This window comes from Pholis gunnellus (assembly GCF_910591455.1).
Source record: "Pholis gunnellus genome assembly, chromosome: 11".
In the NCBI taxonomy this organism is placed as follows: domain Eukaryota; kingdom Metazoa; phylum Chordata; class Actinopteri; order Perciformes; family Pholidae; genus Pholis; species Pholis gunnellus.
Window position 1 is genome coordinate 10,434,540 of NC_136538.1, and position 24,876 is coordinate 10,459,415.

Here is a 24,876-nt window from a genome sequence, read left to right on the forward strand (position 1 = left end):
CAAAGGAGCAGCTCTTCGGTTCTCACTTCTGTTGGCGGTGGCGCAATATTCTTTTTCAAAAAATGTGAAAAACTTCCTTCAAGGACATTGTCAAGGACCTCTTAGTGAGAATGAGTGCAGCTGCCTCTAAACCTGGTGATTGTTTTTTTTACTGTTATGCTCTTTATGTGCTTTTCCTGTTGTTGTTCTCTTTAAGTGCGCCTCGATTGTTCAGTTCCTGTGCCCACCACTGTGCCCTCATAGCCTTGTCATTTCAAATGAGGTGTTTGTCTGCCTCTTGTAATTTTTGTGGTTATTTTTTGTCACGTTTCTGGTCTTATTTTAGAATTACGTGATTTATTTTTGGACATTTGGGGGCAGCGTAAAACAAGCTGTTAACCCAACACTGACACATTATCACCTAATAAAGGTTATATTGTATTAGCAAATAGTTGCTTATTTACACATCAGGTAGACATTAGCATTCATGTGGAGTGGTGTTTCTGGCCATCTGGTGAATGGTCCACTATTAACTCTCCTAGAAGCTCTAGTTTTGTCTCTGGAGGGAAATATCTGGCTGTTTACCTGCTAAATGCTCCTGTCTGCTGTTTGGTGATGGGCATCTGGCGGACAGTCAAGTTTATCAGCGTTTTCACTGAAAACAGCTGCCTGCTGCTGCTGAAAACGAAAACTGATGAGACCAGTGAGAGGGAACCAGAAAGCAACATTATCATTCATTAGAAGTCCTGTTTCTGGTGAATGTGAGGTCTAATATCTCTTTTAGGGAACTACTTCAGCTGCTAAACACTCAATTTTATTCACCAGCTAGTCGCTAACTGTGTCTGTCTGTTGTTTGGTGCAGAGCAGGTAGCGTAAAGCGGGTTATTAGAGTATTTTTGCGGAACTTCTTTAATCCATTTTTAATATAAAAATATGTTGCATTGTGAAGCAAGATGTCATGTCTGAAACAATGACATGAATAAGTGAAACTAACCATGTTCTGAAATACCCGTGTGCTGCGGGAAAGTTACAAATCAACAAAAAATGCACTTAGGTTTTAATACTTTCAGCCTGTCCAAAACCAAACTATTCTGAGTAATCCGAAAAGGCCAGACTACCAGTCATACCAATTGTATGTAGCATGCCTTTGAAAATGGCTCCCATTCAACATGAGCCATGTTTACTCCAACCACTGGAAAATAATTCAGCCCGTCTGATGTTAGTAGTAGGCAGTGATTCTCAGATGTCTGTCCAGCTTCAGGCACCAACCTGATAAATCACACACTGCAACTCCACAACCTGTTGTGGATCAAAACACACTTTTCCCAGAAAACTGACAGGATTTACAAAAGAGAGAACGGCAGTGTTCAGAGGTCATCGCACATTGTGTCTAGTACTAAAGCAAATATTTTATTATTACTGCTACTGCTACTCCAGGGATAAAGTTGCATATTGAGCGAATTTAGTTAGAAATGAATGGATGGAAAACATGTGTGCACTATCACATCCTATACCTTCACCACCCAAAAACAGTATAGAGAAAAATAAAACAATAAATAACTGGTCAGCTGTACATTTTGAAAAACAGAACAATGAATCTGGAGTACACATTTGGGCTGCTCTTTCAGTGAAAACATAAATCAACCAAATCCTAACCTAATCCTAAACAAGCATTTCCCTCTGGCTTAAAACAGAGGAGCACCATCACTTAACTGACAGGAAACGTACACCATCTGTACTGTCATGCATGAGGCTGCATCACGACTAAACACCAATAAATACCATGTTGCTCTTAACGCAGCATGCAAGCAAGAACATCCACTTGCAGAGGTGCACACAACAGTACATGCTCTTCAAAACGTTTCCCCTGAAACACACAAACAAAAACATGAAGCTCTTTGCGTCATACTTTGAGTAAAATGACTCCCTTTATAAAGATAAAGATCCCAAGGGTGCAGATAAGGAGATATACATCCCGTTTGCCCTGGAGAATCCAAGTGTATTGAATTTATTGCTTTTTAAAACAACGTTCACGTAAACACAAATTACAGGAAACTTTTATGGTCTCACATGCATCATGAAGAAGGCATTCAACATTTGACCCTTGGACAGTTAAAACCACAGCTGGGACTTATAAAGGAGGGGAGAAAGGTGCCTCACTTCCCCGTTGGAAATTGGCAGATGGAAGAGGTTTACTGCTCAAACATACCACATTCTTCAGCGTGTTACTTTTTTTTGACCACATTCCATCAACAACAACTTGATTTAACACCAATGCTTACTATGGCTGAATTTGTTTCATATCTGGATCTGAGCCAGCCACCTATAAATACACAGATGTGTTCCCTCATGTAACAGTTGCTCCTCACTCAACAACTCCCACATTGTTCTGTTCCTAACACATTATTTGTTTCTGTGCTATTTTCAGTATCGTTCTACGTCTCATTTGAGAGCATTACAAGGCTTTTCATTCTTGAAATGACCCCGAAACCGAGCTCTGGAAGGTCAGTAGCAACAGGAGCAGAACTGATGGGGAATTAGTCTAACGGATTCTGCATTATGACCTCTTCATTCCCCAAATTCTCGACCCGTCATGTCTAGCTACCTTTAACCCCTCGCTGATCTCTATTGTAACCTGACTGACGAGGTTCGGAGTCACCACAAGGACAAAAGCACGGCTCTGCTAAGAAGCAAAACAAACTTAGTGCTGAGGGGGGGAAAAAGAATCCAGATGAGATCCTTTTAAGGAAGCAGATTTGAGTCTTGAGAATATAATGCACCAGGTAGCAAGTAAGGAGTGATTTCAGACAGTGTTTTATTGGGTTTTACTCATCAAACTAAAAGCACCAGAGTTTCTGCAATGTTATTGCTGTTTAGAAACAACAACAAGCATCTGAAGATTTCCACTCTTTGAGAGATTAACTCCCCTCAACATCCTGATGAACGTTATCTGTGCACAAACAGGAAGTTTGTTATCTGAACTCTTATACAATTAATTGGAGACAAAAGAATGAAGATTACTTAATACATTTCACAGTTGCTGATTTTTGCCTCATGTCGTGACAGTTTAAACAATGCAACACTGTAATTGCATGCGTTTGCTGAAAATTGCTATTCGACCCGCTGATAGATGAGATACCAGCAATGAGCTCAAAATGTGCCGCTTTTAAAATGGAGTTCAGAGTGTTTGTGTGTCGGTTTCATCCTGGTGAGAGAGGAGGTCTCCAGATGCTTCCTGCAGCCAATTTCGTCACTGTGCACAAAATCTGGGTCACGTTTACTTCACTGTTCTTGTTGGAGCCATTGTTTTTAGACAAAGCCCTGATAAAACTGCAGCATGGCAACACTAATTCGTCAAATCCACCTGAGCAAGGCAGGTTACTGTCTCCTCTGGACATAAACAAACGTCTTGTGTATATATTTGTTCCACTTCCTTTGTGGCGGATCTCGCCTGTTTACACGGGAAGCAGAATTTGTCGTGAACGCCACCACATCAGGAATATACACTAATATTAACAAACGGGTCACGTAGGGGGGAAATGATAACGGGGTCGCCGCCAGGTTCCTAAGGAAGCGTTGTGACGACGCCAAGTGATGAAGTAATCACGGCCTATGGTCCTATCCTGGTGTGGCGAAGCACAGGAACCATCACACGTTTTGACCCGACGCGCACACACTGAACACCCGTACACACAGACGCGTTTCCTCTGCAGTGGAAGTGGGAATCATGGCAAGAGAAACTCTTTCATTGTGGTCAGACTTGGCCACCCATTACGTTGCCTTGCGGTAGCATCGTGTGGCAGTACCGCGGCCAAAAGACTGCGGAAACATTTTGCCCAGCGTGCTTAGCTGCCAAAATCAACAATTCATCAAATCTGCCCAACCTTTAGTCAGTCTTGATATGAGTAACAGCGATGCATTTACTATGGCAACAACACAGAGCATGTCTAATGAGCAGCTACAGCAAAAAAACAAAAAAACTCACTTACATCTTCTTTGCACACGCATGAAAGGAACTTCATGCACCATTTGACTTGTTTTACTGAGGCAAAAGTCGGCTGTGCACTCCCCAAACAAGCCTGGAGAAGAACTGTTTAATATTCACTCTGACACGACCATGTAGGGAAATCCTGACCAAAATATTACCCTGAGCTAAAATGAACCTGAATAGCTCTTCTTTAGTATCCAGTACATGGTATTAACACTAATACTTGCAGGAAAAGCATTCCGCTGAACTTATTCATATGACAGTGTCCATGTCATTTTCCACGCGATTTATTATCGCAGTGCACTGCTTGTATATTTTACCCTTTTTTTTCTTCATTATAGTCTTTATAAATAGACTTTCTGCCATGTGTAACAGAAGACAGCTGGATATGATTACCGTCCTGCTATATACTTTCATTGTATCAGCTCTCTTGGCCTGAGGTAAATGAAACCGGGGGAACGGCATCAAGGGAATTGCACGTTTCTGTTGAACTGTAAAGAGGCAAACAAAGCAGGCAGTGTGGCAGCGGCTCCGCTCCGGGTTTCCACGTGCCAGACAGTGTTGAGGGACTTTGTCTTACTGGAGATTCTTTGGGATCCAGCGACAGGAACTCCCGCTCTGCTTTACTCTCCAGGGTGTCCTGTTTGGCTATGCAGAGCAGACTTAGGTCAAACAGTAAGCGTAAATCATTTTTCACATTTGTTTCGACGTCTTTGGAGGGAACAGATTAGTGGATTTCACTGCATAATGTTCAAATACTGTCAGGTAAGTGGCCAATCACAGAAAATGGTAGTACACTGCCTGCCAGTTACTTTTGTGGGAGCCAATTCCAAGTCTTGAAAACTACACTTCATGTCCGGCACTATATCCATAAAGTTAAAGAAACTTAAGATAACACTTCAGTGTTATGAGGCTTGAAATTAGTTTTTTTCCCCACATTGTTCCAAAACCCAAATATATTCTGTTTACTGTCGAAGAAGACCAAGAAAACATGCATTTTTTGGCATTTTTAAGGATTAACCAGATCAATAAATTGAAAAATTAGTTTTGTTCAACTATTTTGACTTTATCATTTGCTAGAACTGAATTTCACAAGTCAGGCATTTGTGGATATAGGCAGCTTGTTATATGGTATAACTACATACAAGTAGCGCTTACGATGCATAAATCAATAGAATACAATCGTTGACATATGTTTGTTGTTGTCTTCTTGGCTTCGTTTTCTAACAAAATATAGCATGTCAGCGACGGATCTGTCCATCGAATTTAGCCATATGAGACATGAATGAGGCGCTGTACGATGCTAACAAGCAGACACACAGGCAGGTTAAAACATTTGCTCCTTTCAATTGCATTTGCAGAGGTAATAATTCTGAGAAGCTGGTTCATTCTGTAACTTCATAGACCATCATCCATCAGCTCAACTAGCCAGTCTGATAATCTCCTGCATTGTATTGCTCAAATCCAACATGTATCTAGTTTTTCCATTCAGTCATAAGAGATTTGTGAGGGCTTCAGTGCATTTAGCTTTGACAGATAGATGTTCATCCTGCAGTTGCCCCACTAACAGCAGCACTCAACAGAGTAAAGTATGGTGGACCTTTAAATACTTCGGTGGTGCCAAGCAAATGTAATGGGGACATGAGATACAGTGGGATGTAGGCCAGAGAAAAGAGGTGGGGAAAGTGAGCAGGATACTTTACGGGCTAAATTAAACAGACAACTGTTACAGGCTGGGCTTTAAATGCCTATTTTAGCTCCTCCTTGGAGACTGCGATGCTTCTCCAGAGCTACACAACACCACTCATGACCACAAATGGAATTGGCTCTTGGCATGATTTCAAGGCTCACGTGCACTGCGCTGAGATTGGACTGCTGGAGTAAAAACATGTACTTGACGATAGGTAAACTCTCAGAGACGTAAACGTGCCATGAGATGAGTGGATCGCAGAAGAAAACTAATGGCATTCCCATTCGCCGCAGCTGTATGTCGCGTTTAGTGCAAACTGAGTCGCTAGCAAGGCTGTAGACTAAAAACTAAAAAACTGTAACTAAAATATCTTCCCTGGTGACTCTTTAAGTTGCCATTCCTCCAACTACTAAAGAGTGCTCCATATCATCCCCAACCTACATACCATTATTGGTATACAGTAAAAAAGTTACCTGTTTCATTCAAATTTGAACAGCTCCAGTTTTCTGTCGTTGACGCCACTATAATGAAGTTTAATTGCTGAGGGGTCAAGTGAAGCTATTTCACTAAGACCTGAGACATTACCATACTACAGAAGGGTAACATGCCAATTGTACAAAAATGACTAAATGCAACACATCGAACTGAAGAATTCCCGTTTAAAGTCGGTGGATCTCTTATTAAACGACTCATTGCCGTCTCACGGACACAGCACCTCTGGTCATCTGAACCCTAATCATTCATCAGTCATCACTTCGAGGAACTGTTCATCCTTCCTCAATGTGAGGTACAACTGAAGGAAAAGCCTGCATGGAGTTTATTCAGCTAAAAATAACCAAACAAAGACCATCTGGAGGACTGGTATGCTGTTAGCCCATGCCAATGAAAACATGTTTAAAATGATCAACTAGAAAAGACTTGCATAATTTCAGGAGGAATTACTCTTGAAAAAAAAAGCAAGGGACTGAATTATTAGCTTCTGTACTCTGTGCTCTCTGAATAACTCCAGCTATGCCCTTGTGTTCTCAACACTACATGATTTACCGGTCGGTCAAGCTTTTTTTACCAGATTTCAGATGGTGAAAATTGAGCGTGTCTGTTCCAGTCCTGTTGCTGCGTGTACAGTACAGTAATCAGAACGAATCCCACTTTAACAGTGCCTTATTCATTCAAGCTGTTAACTGAGGTCATTTTAAAGTATTTATATCATTCATAAAGTCAACAAATGGGGTCTACCGATGGTCAGCGTAGTTTCAAACGTGAGAGTGGCTCAGAATAGCTCATGGCCCGCTTCCACCGGCCCTCATGCATCAGGGGTTGAGCAATCAACTCTGACGTGAGGGTTTTCCATCAGCAGCGCCAGCGCACAGCTCCTGTGGACACAACAGCAGCCCAGCACCCTGCTGTGTTTTAGCTGAGGGAAGGGTGGGGCAGGGGGGGTGCACAATCCCCCCCCCACCCCCCACCCTTAAGGATGCAGTCAGGCAACCGGCTGGTTCGCATTAGCATACCTCTTCTGGGGAATGGGAGGACTGGCTCATGTGGGCAGACACATGAGGAAGATAAATGATGCAATTGGGCAAGGAGACTTTACTCATCTAAGAGCGGAGCCAGATCACGTCTGATTATGGTGATTCTTTAGCTCTTCTCTGCAATAAAAACACATACTTTATGATGATGAGGACTCATGGCAGACAGTTATCTTGCTAGGTCGTAATCTTTGCCCCCTCTCATACATATCTAAGGTCATTCAGCCTGTAAACAGTTTGACAGAGTGGTAATTTGGGCACCACGCCTTTACCGTCCTGTGTGGCTTTTCAGCTTATGGTAACTCTGGGAATCTCACTCTTGTTTCAGCTGCTGAGCAGGTGGAATTTGTGGCTACATATGGAGAAGAAAATGACAATCCACAGAGCTCGAGTGCAACCATGCTGCACTTCACACCTCAGTCAAGCCAATCCAAATACTCCTTCAGAAGAAAGATGTAATGTTATGTGCGTCATCTGTAAACTGAAATATATGTTAAAGGAATAGTTAAACAATTCTTATATCCTTTAATAAGCTGGAGCCAGGAGACAGTAAACTTAGCTTAGCATAAACGCTGGAGACAAAGGGGAACAACTGCTACTGCTGCTTCGTACAAAAACTGAAACGTAAAAACAACAAGTTGAATACTTAAATAAGTTACTGTGTTCGGCAATGGAAACATGATCCCTCATAAATCCGCTAAAATGTTTCCCAAAATAGAACTACACCTTTAACAACATCAAAGTGTTATTTCATCAAGAAACATTCGGGGCTGAAGCTGCAAAATACGGCTCTCCCCTGATGTAACATCTGGCCTGATGGATGGCACTTAAAGCATAAGTATGTTTATCTCACAGCCAGAGAGATGCTATGGATATGTGGCAGCTACGAGCTTTGACTGAGTGATAATTCACTTGCCCGCCCACACAAAGAAGTTTGGTTCAAGTGTTGAAATGTCCGATTTACTTGGGGAAGAAACACCCTACTTACCCTACTCTTAATGCTCTGTGTTGAAACTAAGACAGAGAAGTGAATATTCAATTTGAATTCTTCTATCCGGGTTTTACTAAAGAGCCTAAATAAAGACATGACAGACGTCACTGAATAAACCTTCATAACTGTGATGTGCATGTTGTGGTGAATAAAGTGAGCTCAGTGCTGCATCTGCTCTGTGTGATATACGCTCATTACAGTCTGATGGGGCTGAAGGAAGAGAGGCAGGCGTGGTAATGACAGCCCCCCTCAGTCGGCAGCTCAGCCTCCCACGGTGAAAGCGCTTGGAGAGCGGAGTTAAGAATGCCAGTGAAATTTACAGGCCTGCAGTGGGCCTCCGCATTAGAGGAGGTGAAACATGGATGGTGCCCTCAGGACGAGGACCCTCTCTGAGGCTACACGAGTACATCACAGAGGAACACAACAGAGGGACTATGCGATGACAAAGGAGACTCTGTTTCCTGTTTCTGTCAGTTTCTGCAGACGCACAGTTGAGCAGCATGGTTTCACGAACCATCAAGAGCCTGGCTGTTACCTTTAACCTAACCCAGCAGGGTGACACAAAGAGCTTCCCAGCAGATGCCTGGTGATCCGTAGCCTTCGGCTGCAGCAACCGCTGCTCCTACAACACTATGAGATAATGTGATGGACCGTACAGTATCTTGACATCTTAATTTTCCTCTTGTTTTGATCTGTTTAAACACTTTAACTGGAAACATACAGCCTTTGATGCTCCCACAAAAAGCCAAAAAAACAGATAAGAAAGAAAGAAAAACAGACCACATAAGCAAATAACTCATAACACGCGTCAACATTGCAGGGTGAGAGTGCCCAAGGTTATGTGAAAGCAGCGGAGAGTTCAGCTGAGGACATGAGCCGCATATGGACAACCCAACAGAAACACAGCCAGCGCTAAGACCAGACAATCCGACCTCACCTTAACGTAGGCGGTGTAGCGCTGGCACTCCTCCCTGTTGATGTCCAAGCTGATCTGCTGGCTCATCTGGCTGATCTGAGAACCGCTTTGAGTGAAGTAGACCCGGGAAGGCTGGCTCTTCTGTCGCTTATCCACATCAGCTGTCAAGTTATACATCAACTCTGTGAAGAGACGACAGCACTGTTACACATAACTGACATAATCAACTGACAGCGATGGTTCTTTGAGTAAAGATAATCTTGAAAAACACTTCAAGTATGCAGGGTTTGGTTTTCTGCTAACTGCCAGGAAAACATGGGGATAAATAAATTAGCGCTTATTGCAGTAACATTTTTGTGAGTCAGAGGGAAGATGGGAACATGTTTGACATTTCTTGGTCTAATCATCTGATATTACTTTGAGTTAACGAGAGCCTTTCGTGCCATGGTGTGTACAGAGCTAGTTTCAGTAGATTTGCCTATAGCTTTGCTACTACGATGAAAAACTGAATGAAAAGCAATGGCTTTGAACAATGAAGAATTTCAATTTCATCTTGAGACTAGACGGAGAATTTATCATTCATCCACAAGCCAGCAAATACGTCAGCTAAAACTGAATTTATACAATAAAAACGAGGTTTGTGTGCCGATATTTAACAAATAACAAATATTAACAGAAACAGGATGTAATTTTCCAGCTGGTGGGGTGGAAGCAGCATTACTGTGAAAGACAACATTCAATAACAACATTCCTGCTGGTTCCACCCCTGGTCTTAGTGTCTTAGTGACATTGCGACACACAACAACTTCAAATCTTTGAAGTTTTGGAATTGAGAAATCATAACCCTGAAGCAAGCATAAACAACATTTCCGAGAAGACCATATACGGGCCTCTGGCCATTTAAAAACCCATTCCTCTGAATGAATCAGCCTCAGTCTGGAGTAATTGCTTTAAGAGGGTGTCACTCTGGTAAAAACAGTGAGAGGGGTGGCAAACACACCCTCCTCGGACCAAAGCCTACTGTTTCCTGCATCCAACAGAGGAACGCCATGAGCTCACTCCAGAGGAGGCAAAGGAAGGTTTCATTAAAGGGAGTCACCAAACACATAGTGCTACACTTTCCATGGCGTTTGCCAGACGCCTAAACAGAGAGGCTTTATTGCAGCGAGACAGGACGTAGTCATTATTTAACGACAGGGCTCCTGCTCGACTGGGGGTTTGCGAATGACCACACCCAAACACTGGAACAGGACTGCACCTCAGCACTCGACTTAGCAAAGGATGGAGGGTAAACCATCGGTCAAACGCCCTGACAGGCCAAAGGCTAACCACACACATCTGCGAGCACGGGGAGAATTACTCAGCATGAGCATGTTTACACATTTTCCCAATTTAGATGACCACCATAAGTTCAAGGAGAATGAATTTCACTTCCTCACAACACTAAATGACTAAAATATACTCTATATGATCAACACCAGTGAGTGACACATGACGACAGAGATTTATGGCTTTTGAGATTCATTTTCAAAATTCACAGCAACGTCAAGACTCAAGAAAGTCTCACAGTAAAACCACAGCTTGTTGTTTTTACATTACTGGTTGTACAGATTAAACAAATGAGATACGACGTATTCATTATTAGTTTTAGAGGTGTTGGTAGGAGCTTTTTTTCCCTTTGGAGGGAGCCAGGCTAGCTGTTTCCCCTGTTTCAAGTCTTTATACTAGGCTTAGGTAATTGCCTCCTCCTGGCCCTCGCTCCAACTTACAGCACACAGCTACCAGTGGTATGAATATTGTAGCTCTCTGCAAGAAAACTAATATGAAAATGTTCCAATATATTGAACTATTCCTTTAAGCCACAAAAACTAAACTATGATTCAAGTATTCTGAATTCTGCGGTAGATGAACTTTGTTGTTTTTAGCTATTATCTACTTAGCTTGCGTTACTATTCGGTATTGTGGAAATATGTTTTTGTTCCAGTGGGGACTGCGCAAGTAATACCAGTCACAGGCAGTTCAGTGTCCCTTTCAGAGTGGATTTCAACTTTGGTGAGGTTTCTCTTGTCGGGATTTGTCCTCACCTATCTGTCCTGGCAGCTGTCTTCCCCTGAAGCGCATGCAGACGGCTACGTTGAAGCAGTTTAGGTTCTGCTGGCCCTCGTGGCACTGCGGCACAGAGATGTTGATGGAGACGGGCAGGAAGATGGACACATCCACCGTAATGACAGGCCGAGTTCTACAACCACATCGACCGACACAAGAACACAGCGTGGGAAAGGCTGGACATTAATAATACCACTCAGAAGTAGAAAGAAATAGTGCAGTGTCACTGATCCGGTTTCTCACCTCAGCAGGACCACACTATCTGACATGAAGGCTCCAATAGTGACATCTGCAACAAAAACATAAACAGGGTTGATTTGGAAAGCCATAAAGAGGATATGATGGGAATGCAACATCTGCTGATAGCACTCATTACACCTGCAAATCCCAAACAATGCACAGAGGTCTTTAACTGTCATGCTGGCTAAGTCTGAATGTCAGCTGTGGAATGCAGTAAACAAGATCCCTCTATCACGAGTCTGTGCACTGCTTTGGCCAACACATATTTCATACTGTCATCCTTTCCTATTTGATGTTTTCATCTTCCTCATGTGGTTAAGCCTTCATCTATTCTGGTACGATCTTACCTGCGTATCCATTGCCATCCATGTCCACATTGCCGGAGATTGACTGGCCAAACATCTGCAGACCAGGGTTTACACTGCGCCCAGACAGTTTCTGTAACAGATGATACCAGCCCTCAAGTTATACATGTGAGCCAACATGGGAAAAAGAGAACATTGCATGATTTGTTTTTGCTCTGCGTTTTCTCAGCTCATTGTCAGACTGCAACTAGTCCTTTTGACGCAAGTTTATTTTAAAGAACATAAATTGTGTTAATTAGTGAGCGCTGGAGATGCTGGCAGGTGGATTGATCTAGCTTCGGCCAGAAGCTGGCTGTGTCCCTCAATCTTTATGCCAAGCCAAGCTAGTCGCCTCCAGGTTCTCGCTCTATACTTCAAAACATCTCAGTAGTGATGATGTGGCGGCTAAACAGGTGAATTTCAAGATTTAAATACTTTGTGGTCCGGAATAAAAAAGAAGCTCCTCATTCAGCGCTATGTGGGGATTCCCGAGGCAACATCACCACCTGCGACTTTACCGCACGTTAATCCGCTATTTCAACAGCTCGATACACAAGGTGAACGCATGGGTTTCATCAAAATGTAACATTTGCAGGTGAACCTTTAGTGGAACTACTAGAAATGAGGGGAAAGATAATCAAAATGTAATCCTTTGCTTAGTTCTATAAATAAATCTACATGATATTGGCATGTCGTGTGACACTAGGAGGAGTTCTTACCATGGAGTATTTGCTGATGATTCCCGAGGCATCCCCATGGTAGATATAAACGGCTCCTCCATAGTCATCCTCTTTAGGGGCTCCGATGGCTACATCTGAGGAGACAAATAAGAGGACAAAAGTGTTTCTGTGAAAAGATGGCAGAGAAATGAATGAGCATGTATGTGACGGTGTGTGTTTGTGAATGTGTACAAAAGCTTTCATTAACTCTGGGAAACAAGCTGTTACAGTAAGAGACTTAATAGACAGTTAAGTGTCGTTAGTGGCCATAAAGACTTGTGCGACCATTGAGAGAGTGGAAACAAGCCTTATAAAGTGCTGGCAAGAGCACTGAAACAATGTCTCCTTATCCCATTTGCACAGAAACTCCACATATAAACTTTCTTTTTATAAACCAAAACACTTCCAGGCCATGTGGTGCAGCGTACCAAAGCAGAGATGGTAAACGAATGGCACTCTTTATTTCTTTTTTTGGTTATATCACACAATGATTAACTCATTATGTAGAGATAGAATTAAACAAGTATTTTTTTTCTTGTGTGTATTCTGATTTCTACAGTAGTTCTTTCAAATGAAATAGTAGCAGTTAGGTTGTAAATAATAGATTGTCAGTCGGCGAGCAAGTCTGGCTCTTTCGTCACTCAAACAGCGACGAGTTACAGGATGAGTTATGATTCCCAGCTGCCATCTTTCTCTGCACACACACACACAAATAGAGAGGTTGTGCCAGGCTGCAAGCCTCGAGGCGTATCTTGCACGGAGATGAATCCAGACAGCAGCTCCCGGCCTCGAGTGGGACATGGACGCCAAGTCGAGCCCTCAAAGCCAAGCCAATGCGAGTGCCAGGAAAACAGACAGTGTAAATGCATGTCTGTGTCTGTGTCTGTGTGTGTGTGTGTGGATAATTTAGTTTGCATCTGGATGACACACGATGCACACAAGGGTGAGAGAGGGCAATACTTTCTAAAGAGCCCCCTCGCCGCAGGGTAATGAAAACAAAGCATCTGTGAAAATGACGGGTTTTGTTGCACCTACTGAGACTCTCAAACAGCCAACGATTGCTTGTGGGCTGATGTGGGGAACATAAACTGTGTGACTTTATTACTCACCAGATGACAGAGGAAATAGTTTTGTTTCATGACTAAAGCAAAATGTCACTCTAATAGCAACGAATGCTATTTAAAGGGTTTGCCATTGCTTGGACTTTAGATCATTGACCACTTGTGGACCATTACAAGACCCCCATGTGGGTTATGACCGCTCACTAGTGGCTCCAGTGTTGCAAACGGTTTACATGCACAGAGATAGTGAAGTGGTTAAAGGACAATTCCAGTACTTTGGAATGTAAAGACCTCCTTTTTGTTGCATTCAAGGACTCTCTGGCATCTGAGGCACAAGAGGAAATTAATATGTTTTGTTGTGGTTTGCATTGCAGAAGCTGATTTATAAGGATCATATTAAAGACTCTTCTCTTAATGTATCACTATACACAAAAACAATTGAACTTCAAAAATAACAATATAACAAATGGATACTATGTCATGCAGGTTTTACCGCAAGTTTCATCATAGTGAACTAAATTAAAAACAGTGGCTGCCATGCAAATGAAGAAGTTGTGGCATGGTTGTAAAAATGGTCAATGGACTGAAACACGTTAAACATCCAGTGTGGTCCTATTATGTTAGTGGTTCCCAACCTTTTATGGTTTTTGACCCCTGAACAGAAACCAGTGCCTACTTGTGACCTCTTGTCACAAGTTTCAGATGCCTTTCAGTTCAACTTCTCAGGTTGTGTTATTGAATTACTATTTACAGCGACTATTTATAGAGAGGTAAAACTAGCAAGTAAGTGGACACTGTTTTATAATAAAACATCTTTATGGATTCATGCATTCTAAATTTTACGACCACTCTGTTATTACTGTACTGACCTTGATATCCATCATCATCTATGTCTCCGATTGCGGTAATGCATTCTCCAAAGTGTGCATTGAAAGCATTGTCACCACTCAAAACACCTTCTTCCTCCATCACCCCCTGAAAACAGAAGCAGGCAAGATAACGTCAGTAAAGAAATGTCCTACCGTATACTGCTGCAGTGAAATTATTGCAGCGCTCCGATAAAATTCTTTGGCCACGACTGCAGTTAGTTGGCTTTTAACCAAAACAATTTAACAACCAAACAGTCAACTTCCTCGCAATAACTCATCAATACAAAATGTACAAACAGAAGTCCACGTCTTGGTCGGTTAAATAATTTCACAGCCGAGTCTCACAATGCTCCAGTGTTTTGTTTTTCTAATTTCATGATAATAAACACGGTCAGAAAGAAATCAAACATGAGCAAATCTAAAAATTGACACTGCAGACAGTAATAACAGTATGGAAATGTTCAGAGAGAGCGGACACACTGGAGCAAAATAAATCAGCAGGTTAATGGTCTCATGTTCCTGCTGAACCACGAATCCCACTCACATTGCCCTTGCTGAGGTACACAGACACCTGGCCCTCATCCCGGAGCTGGCTGTGCATGGGTGCCCCCACCAGCAGGTCCGACAAGCCGTCCTGGTTCAGATCAACTGCACACAATGAGGAGCCAAAGTAAGAGCCCATCTGGAACCAAGCCGAGCCACAGAGCAATGGGTCAGATCACAGACACTCCTTCAGTTCATACCATTGTCATACGATTCACGCTCCGACTGGAGTCACCTCCCCTTTTATATATCTATACCAGCATTAAGTCTTAAAGCCTTTTGTTTGCTCTGAATGGAAAGCATTAGCTACCTCCCTGGCTTTGCTTTCTGGCAAGCGTGTTCCTTCTTTAAATCGCTGTTGCTGTCTAAACACTTCAGGCAGACATAAACAGTGTGGTTCTGACAACAAGGCAATCAGATTGCAACGAATCACAAGAATCAAAACGATCCCTGAGGCAGATCAGGTTAAATGAAATATGGTTGTATAGTATTGTAATTTAATGATTAAAAACAGGACTGCCAGAGACCACTGGAAGAATACCACATCCGGGCTCATACCATTTTCCCTGAGGCTTGAAAGCTCTTCACCAAAGACCCACCGTCGATTTTGAAAATGTAAACCTGTTGCGGGAGAAAAGCAAATCAGTGTAGCAAGCAACACAAGATGACTTAAATTCAAACAGCTGGAAATAAGACAGAAGAAGAAGCCCCTACTTTTCCACTGCCGCTGTGCTGAGGCGCCCCTGCAGCGATGTCTATTACATTAGGAGACGAGAAGTGTCCAGCAGTCACAGCGTAGCCTGGAAACAATCATCCGTTGCAGCAACATTTTCACTTATATTTTTAACATTCAACACAATAACCCTCATTAACAAGCTCTTACCGAGGTAGCTGTATCTGTGGGAGTCAACGTCTTCTTTGTTCGGGCTGTAGAAAGAGTCAGAAGTCAGGTTGTACACCTTGATCGTCCCAGTCCAGTAGTATGACCCCGGTGCCCCCATTACCACCAGCTCCTGAAAATGAGAAATCACATTCATTCACATGACTGTGCATTCACCCTCTTCTGCACATCTATAGCCTGCTGAAGAAAAGAGAAAGAAAGTGCTGCTGGGTGAACCTTTTGGTTAACCAGTGGCCACAGACTGGTTTGTGTTATCTGCTCTCAACCACACAGCCAGATGGCGTGCCAGCTGAAGGGGCCTCCTTTGATGTGATGAGGAATTCACAGTCCAGGCAGAATTGACAGCTGTAAAATGAGTTGTTCACAGCTTTTTGTTGTGATGTTCCACGGATATTAAAGGGACCAGAGCACGGCAATTAAGACGCTCTGCTTCAGCTGCCCTAGAAGTGTAGCCATTGCTCACTGAGTCCTGGTTTTCAAACCTGACAGTGTGTCGTCCGTCTCAGAGGATGTGTGTAGTCGCCTGAGAACTCAAACAAACTTAAGAACATGGTATGGACCTCACTCAGCAGTGAATGGCCCCTGTGCTGTGGTCTCAAACATCTGGGCACCATGGGTCAGACAAGGATAAGGTTGAACAGTTGGACATCTTTTCTTTAAATTCTTCACATTCTTTAATGTGGGGTTGTTCAACTGCTTTAACAGATCAACACTTACGTCCTCAGTCTGTGAAAAAAGTGGGTTTGATGATGTTCTTTTAGGTTTTAAAACAGTAGTGTTATTGTAGAATCCAATGTTAATAGAATATTTTGTTGGCTAAAGCCACAAGGTTTCGCTCCAGTGTTATTTAAAGCGTTCACATGATGCTGACTAAATAAAAACTTACACACACACACAAAAAAAAATCAATAAGGCTCCACTTATAAGCTCCACACCTCTTTCCAACTTAAATGCTGTGTTTTTTTATCTGGGTTTACTCATAAAATCATAAAATAAATTCCTAAAACATGATGTCATACACTGCTTTAAGTGTTCATAACAGCCGTGAACAACATTTTCAAAGGCTCTTGAAAGAAACAAGTCAACGAAAAGTGAGCAGGCAGATCATGTGAAATGATCCCATTTTAGTATCCGTGACAGGAAGAGCATTTGGGTTTATTAAATGTCAGAAAACAGTGAAAGAAATGTTCATCACAGTTTCTCACAGCTCAAGGGTTCAAAAGTCTTGTTTTGTCCGTCAGTCCAAAACCCTGAAGAGATTCAGTTTGCGATGATATACAATCGAGAAAGGCAGCAAGGCCTCACCTTAACGAACCACAGAACGATTGGAGTTTCTCACTTCTCAACGATTAATAAATGTTCAAAACAATAATTCTCTGTTGACTGACTAATCGATAAGTTGTTTGCGGCTCTGGTAGAGTTGCTTGAGATTTGCACCAGTCTAACTAGAAAGCCGAAACAATGTTATTTAGCAAAGTTAAAAAAGAAAAACTCAAATTACATTCGCTTTTCATCAGACTCTTTCTCACCAGTAAGAATGGTTTCACCCTGAGGGCGCCGCTGTGCTCCAAAGACACATTTTTAAGTCACTTACAGTCCACTGTACTTAACTGTATGTGCCAAATTGAGCGTAACTGTAATTCGAGACTTGAAAAGGTCTTTTGCAGAACATGCCGCTCACAGACAACATCAGGAAATACTTATATTGCTAGCGTACAGCAAACAAAATGTCTAAACTGGTCAAATTCAAATTTCAATGTATTCCACATTTGCTAATTTTTGTCAATATATATTTTTTGCCCAAATGCATTTACATGTCAAATCCATTTGTCCTGCTTACTGCAGACGGCTTCTAGACGGCTTACAGATAAGTAAGATACAAACATGTATTGTTAACCCGAGGATGATGTCATATGTTGATACAAACCTCTCGAGCATCTAGAGTAAAGGAAACTCGTATTTTCTTAAACGTTTTATCTCGTGGTAGCACACCAGGTCAGGCGAGGTTGCTGTATCTTTCTATGGAAACATGAGCTAACAGTTATCAGCAGTTAGTCAGCAGAGGGCTGGCTGCTTTGATAAAAGTACTCATGTATATCTGACTGAAGAATATTCCACATCATTTAACATCTAAAAATGATGGGGCCCTCGTAGTCTCCTCAAGATAAGAGAGCTCTTCCCCTGGGATAGACAGTAGTACATTTACTAGACATGTGATCTGAATGATATTCATGTTACAAGCTACGGTTTAGATGGTGTTGTTCATCATTGTTGTGATTCACTAACTTGGTTGGCTCAGATTGATTTTGAAGCTCTGCTAATGTATCATATGTGATGTCGCAGTGTTGGTTGATAATGTTTAGACATTAGCTGAGGTGTATTAGGAAACAATAGGGGTTAGATTGGTGTCTAAATTAGGGCTGTTAGGGTCAGGGTCCTGAAGCTGCCCTTAATAACCCGAGCGAGGTTCCCAACCACACAGGGTTCCTCCTCCAGCGGTGGCACTTTAGAGCGGGTTCACTCTGGAGTACATCCACACCTCACACACACACACACACACACCTAAATCCGTTGATATCCGGTAGTCGGGAAGGCCGACGTTTTTAGCCTGAAATGAGTGATACGACGGTGGCTAGTGGTATTAAGTTGTCCTGGTTTTCGCCTCCCTAAGCAGGCTAAGACAGTCTGGCGTGTATATTTTGGGGGGTGCGTTCGTTACCTAGGTCAGAGGTTATTGAACAAGCCGCCTTCCAGCGCTTCACGAGCACGGGGGAGGGGGCATCGGTTACGCAGCAAGGCTGTACACCTTTTCAGTTTCTTATGGCACGTAATATGAAAAAGCAAAGAACTGCAATTGGTATTACATTTGAAGACGTGCTCAGTTTAGCAAACAGTGAATTGACTGATGAGGTGCCATGATTGTCCAGGCGACAGAGTTTGGATGACAACCAGCGACGAACACAACAAGAGTATCACGCGGATTAAGAAGATGAACGAGGACCGTTACTGACCTCCGTGAAAACTCCCGCTATCCCGGCTTGGCACGAGCCGTGCTCTTCCCCGTACTTCTGCTTATAGTCTGTAAGAAAAAACAAACCACAGATTATTTCACTGTGTGCTTGAGCCAGCATTTACTGGAGTTTTTCCTGCATTCCATATGGAGCTAGTCAAAGTCCCGGTCCTATCCACGAGGAGTCTGGGGCCAGAACACAGACTGGGAGAAGGGGTTCAACAAGGAGACCTCTTACTTGGAAGGGGGACACACCGCTCTCAGGTTACACAAATATTGAGCTTGGATCTGTGCAAAATGCTCTATCAATACGGTCCCATGCACAGTGTGCCTGGCTTCTCCACAACTGACGGCAACGAGAGACACAGAAGGAAGTGGAATCCTGACCTGGGAGACCAATTAAGGTGTAAAACGAGCTTTGATAAATAGTTGTGAGTCACATATCAAAACATATTAAGAACACATTTGCATGAGTCAGCTTATACAGTACATTCATTTTTTTAATGGAAGTTGATTTTTAGTGTTGTAGACAGTGCGTGAAGAAGGTTACCTGCAGCACAAATGGATTGGATTTACTACAATCATAACAAAATGTGACTTCTCTATCTTGCAAGCAAATCTTTCCTTAAAAGCACCTGATTTCTAGAAAAGCCAAAAATCTGTCCTTACAAAATTGTTGGCGTAATTAAACCTTTAAGAAAATGTTTTTCTTTAAGAAAAGGTGCGTAGGGAATACAAACTCTCCATCTCCACCGGACAAATGCTCATATATTATTTGGCTTAACAAACCCCTCTATAGCAGACGCTGGCTCTTGCCAAAGTACTTGTGTTGGACTGAGGAAGAGAAATCACACGTCAAGGCTCTGCTGCTACTAGACATCACCGCCAGAACACCAATCAGAGGTGCTGATAAAATGTAACCACAGAAAAGGATAAACAGACCAATTTATTCTTTTTTTTTTGTTATGGAATAAATCTCCAGGCTTTTAAAAATCAACGTGAGACGGAAGATTACACTTTAGCTGCTCACAAATTCACACTGAGGCCATAACCTGGGTCTTTGCTTAAATTGAAGGGGTGATGAGGCAGAAGGGTTTGGGAGCCACTGGACTAAACCCATAACCACCAACGCATTTGATCTTTCCCAGTGTCTGTGCCTGCCTAATGTGAGAGGCTGATATGGGTTCAAATGTGTGCGCTTGCTGCACCTTCATAGCAAGGGATGAGCGGCTTCGTCCCGCCCTGGAGAGTGGGAGGAATGATGGCGCAGTATCCATGTGGAAGGATGTGCTCTGAGTCGTAGTAGACGTTTTTCCAGCGGTGAGCACAGGCCTGCGAGAGAAAAGCAGCATCGGAGAACAAATTCAGACACATGTTCATGCAGTAAACACAAACACTTCTGACTGCATGCAGGCGTTCCTTCAGCCACGCTGATTGTTTAAGCCCCTTCCTCGCTGGGCTGGAGTCAGTGTGTCTCTGCGGCTGTCAAATGATCGTCAATAAGAGGGGGTAGTAAAGCCCATCCTTAGCTCTGACCGACACAGCCATGGTCTGTGGTGTGAATATCTCATCTGCAGCGTGAGATCTGTGTTTCCTAAGCATCATTTAACATGCAGCAAGAAGATCTTCGCCTCGTCATTTGTCTTTTAAAAGTTTTAATTTCAAAAACAGGCTCCTCCGGGCCTTGCAGCCAGCTGGAGAAGGCAAAAGTTCAGAGAGCGGATCAAAAGACATAGAACAAACTCCCACTTTATTATGCTGCTGCTGAAGCGTGGGGGCACATTTCTACAACGGAGAGTGAGTAATTCTCAAAACAATATTTGGCCGCTGTGTTTTTCAAAATAAAACATTCCACAGATCGATAAGTAAACAGGATAATATAGACTCGATTTCAAACTCTGGCACAAATCATGCCACATAAATGTGTAAATGTGGTAATAATTTAGCACCCTGGGGGGATGGTGGTGGAGCTCCTGTGGCTCTGGGGACAGATCTGGACGCCTCTGTGCAGACAAAGTTCACTTCATTTCCCCTCGCACTGTATAACTCCCCCCCCCCCAACTCCCTCCCTCACGCACGCACATAGCCAATCTAAATGAATACAAGAGCTCGGCAGATTGTGGGCGCACACAGAGCGTCAGAAGAGGCCGCGTTGAGAAACAGTTGTGTTTCAAAGGACGGCTTGGGCAACAGCGGCAGCAATACCAGCATGAACGAAAAAAAAGATCAATCAGCTGATATAAACACAGCAGAAGGAGCTCTCGCAACAACTGTTTTGTCGAAGGAGCAAAGAAGGCTTTTATGGTTGGAGTCCCCGCTGTTGTCTTGTTCCTGTTCAGTCAAAGAGCTCGCCGGTCACAAACAAGGCCTTCACTGAAAGCGCAGATGAAATCACCACTGTACACATCTGCCAAGCAGCCATTTCCCTCCTGTTGCACAGAAACCTGAGTCCATTTAGATGAGATTTAAAAAATAAAAAAAGCAACACAGCAACACGTGGCAGAAAATCACCACCTTTCCTTTATCATATTCCCATCTGAAAGGCCAAAGAGTGTGCAGCTACAAGCATCATATTACTCTATGCTCAAGTTCCAAAGACTGACAACTCCAAGAACTATGGGGTCATGGTTTGAAAATCATGCCAATACATTCCACTGAGGTATAAAAAAATGGGCTAAAGACAAACATATTGAAAGTAATGGAGGTTTAAAAGACCAAGCAGTTATCTGGACGTCTGTATGCGGAGGAATTATTGTGATTTGCTTGGCTCCCGTAGGACGAGGTCAATGAACGACAGGTATTCAAACACACACCTGTCTTGAGTGTTTCAAGAGCTGCCCGGCCCACCAGTCGCCTTCAAACCGTTCAGGAAGGCTGCTGGTTCCCTCGCTACCCACCGCAGGGGACTGGGGGTTAACGTTTAATGAAAGGCTGCCCTTGGACGGGACCACCGCAGAGGGACTGAAGCCTAAACAAACTCTGCCAGCTGCCCTGTGATCTCTGTGCAAATACCCAGCCAAGCACCTCTGGGATTAGCACCACTAGTTAGCCTTCTCGTTTCTCTAAATCCCTCTCCCATTCTTTATAAACAACATTCCACTTTTGACAAACCCAGTTCCACTGACTCTTCCAGCTCCGAACACGAGGTAGATGTTTCACAGTATTATGTAACCACTCAGCAGTTTCCAAATCTGTCTGACTTCAGCTGTTACTCCAGCTTTGAATATGCAAAATAACTTGAAGTTCATTTTTGACTTATGCAAGTCAAAGCTTGTGAGCATGTAACACAGAATGGAAGGAAAGGCCGTTTTCATTTAAGGAGGGTTGTAATGTTGAGACCAGCTGTGGTTGAACAGTGCGGTTCATGGTAAGACATCAGCAACAATGATGTCGGTCTAATACGGTCTGCTTTTTACGAGTGTACGTGGTTCGCATTAAACAATTTGGGGAGGTGAGTGCGGCGGTGCGTCCCTGAACTCACCAGTATTTTGCCATTGGCTTTGTCCTGGCGGGCCAGGCTGACCCCCATCCACTCATCGTCCCTGTCTCCCTGGCACGTCTTCCCACACGACTCTCTCGGCTTGTTTCCTGAAAGACAACGAGAGCAGTTTCTGCAGACGTTGAGTCATCGGGACGGAGGTTTTCTTGGAGCAAATAACTTGTTAACTTGTCAGCCATTTTCAGCTCTTTGCGTTCTCTGTTTCAGTCTTCATTTCTGCTTAATGTGTGTGCGGTGTTTACACAGTTTGAAATGCTATATAGGTTGTACAGCTGTCAGCAGTCAATTTTACTCAGAGAAAATAAATCTGTTATGACATCAAGGAAGAGCCCAAAGACACGGGACTTTTTAGGTGTTAAACAAGTCAAACAACAATATATTGACTGATATTCCATTTTTTATTTTAACACACAACATAAAGACATATTATTGTATAATAGGATCCCCTTAGGGCTGCATGAATAGTTTGGTTAATAAAACATCATGGAAAGGCTCATCACAATTTCCTCAAGCCCAAGGAGATCATGAAACCAAATAACTGACTGTAAGATACATACTGCTCTGTAATGCTTTTTACATGAATGTGCATAGTTAGAAAACACGCTTCAAAATGTCAGGGACAACTTTTTAACAGTCCAACTCTGACATAATAGATCACTATTTCCCTTCCCCAAGTTTATTCTCTTTCTTCCTGGAGACAACTGATTCAGCACAATGGCATGTAGCTGTGTAGCATGCAGTGTGTCAGTGTGTGTTGTGTGTTCCCAGAGGCCCGTCAGAGTTCAGCTCCTCAGGCACCAAGCAGCACACGCTCACTGTGATAATGTATGTTTTTTTTCTGGTGACACACTGACTGAGCACAGAGTTAATATTAAAGCTACGCCTGCACCCCGGCTTCCTTGACCACAAGAACAGAGCCGGAGGCTGAGGGGGGGGGGGGGGGGGGGGGGTTTGAAGTTCAACTTTTTGGCTCACGTGCTTGGAAAATATTAGCAGAAGCGTAAATCATATTTATCAAAAATATTTATGGACCTCTGCACACAGAGCCCTCTTGTCTTTTGGATGTCTCCAAAAAGCAAGTTCAGAACTAGAAGAACAAATGTCGCACTGTTAAGAGCAGTATAAGGCCGCATTATTCTGATAAAACAAAACAGATGCTTGGGGGAGTTTAGGCAAAGAGAAGAAAAAGCTGCAGGAAGGCTCAATGCGTGTGTGTGGACTGTACCACCAGATAGTGAACTTTTCTATTGTTTGAGGGTGCATGTGTTGGTCTGAGGTTGCAGTAGAGTAGTGTGTTGTTTGTCAATGCTCTTATATTTATGCAGCAGGCAGTGGGGACTGACCTCTTCCCAGATCCATCTCTGTGCAGCGGCGCTCTGGGTTGCTGTGAATTCGACACTTATATACAGCTCCAGGAGAGTGTACAGAGCTACTGTAGGTTGAGTTTGCCCTCGGAGCCCCTACTATAAGCCTGCAGAAATGAGGAGAGGATAGAGGATGGGACAAACACCTTACAGTGTCTTTAAAATGCGCCACTAAAACCTGGAAATAAAAGAAAATCTTTTGCAAGCAGAAAAAGTCACAGCGCCAACAGAAATGGCGTTTCATTGAGAATAGTAAGAAGTTGCTTTGCATGCATTGGATGTGGATGCAGCCTGAGCTCTAGAGACCCTCAGACATTTGCTTCAAAAGTACAAACTCCGTGCATCATTGACAGAATATTTCAACATTTCCAGTAAAACATGGGACTCACCAGCGTGTGTTGTCATGATAATGCTCCAGCACAGAGTAGCCAAAAAAACTTGAATTTGGTCCGCGAAACACCAAAGGATGTTCTAAGTCTATATTGTAAGAATAAGCCACTGAAATAGAGAGATAAGCGTAAAAAAAATGTTGTACTCCCGTTTTGTGGCTCCGAGGAGTAGCCATCTCTTGGCGCATCATGCGTAATAACGCGGTTAAAGCGTCCAAAAAGAAGAAGAAGGGGAAAAAAATAATAAGGGGAAAGTGTCAGCTCTTCAGTGCTCAAACTGTTTCAAAACTATCTTTCAGTTATACGTTCCTGGTCTAACGCAGCGTGAAGGCTGTGATGGCAGGAGGAAAGTTAACGGTCCGGTAAATGACGGTGCGTCAGCTTCTCTCCATTCTGTGTCAATCTGAGAAAGTTGTTGCTCGCAGGCTCCCTGGCCGTGGAGATAAATGCGGTCACTTGCGTCAAGTTAGCAAGGGGTAGCCGGGACAGGACCGGATGAACCAAGTTTTAGTCAAAATAAAAGCATCACCGCCGATCGAACTGCTTAAACAAGTCCTGGAGGTCAGCGAGGGTTTTAATGTGACAGGTGAAACCGGAACGCGTGTTTTCACTCTGGTACCCTGACACTGGTAACGCGGTCACGGAGAGACGCGGATGGTTTTGAGGCGCAAAGCATCACATTTCATCCGTGGGCTTTGGGGACTCCGCTCACCTAAATTGAGCGATGAGGGCGCACTG

At 43.2% G+C, this 24,876-nt stretch overlaps 1 protein-coding gene across 1 annotated transcript in view; it reads right to left on the reverse strand.

Moving 5' to 3' along the window:
- Positions 1-24,329, reverse strand: part of itga9 (integrin, alpha 9) — a gene marked incomplete at its 5' end in the record, with an annotated part of 44,716 nt that extends 20,387 nt beyond the window's left edge. The window contains 15 exons of the mRNA XM_079168275.1: positions 9,115-9,275; positions 11,178-11,332; positions 11,443-11,488; positions 11,787-11,877; positions 12,503-12,597; positions 14,433-14,538; positions 14,977-15,114; positions 15,534-15,596; positions 15,690-15,775; positions 15,859-15,988; positions 18,888-18,955; positions 20,095-20,218; positions 22,368-22,474; positions 23,729-23,856; positions 24,139-24,329. Of these exons, the coding sequence (XP_079024401.1) occupies positions 9,115-9,275; positions 11,178-11,332; positions 11,443-11,488; positions 11,787-11,877; positions 12,503-12,597; positions 14,433-14,538; positions 14,977-15,114; positions 15,534-15,596; positions 15,690-15,775; positions 15,859-15,988; positions 18,888-18,955; positions 20,095-20,218; positions 22,368-22,474; positions 23,729-23,856; positions 24,139-24,329 (1,689 nt within the window). The remainder of the gene's footprint in view (positions 1-9,114; positions 9,276-11,177; positions 11,333-11,442; positions 11,489-11,786; positions 11,878-12,502; positions 12,598-14,432; positions 14,539-14,976; positions 15,115-15,533; positions 15,597-15,689; positions 15,776-15,858; positions 15,989-18,887; positions 18,956-20,094; positions 20,219-22,367; positions 22,475-23,728; positions 23,857-24,138) is intronic.
- Positions 24,330-24,876: the final 547 nt, after the last annotated feature.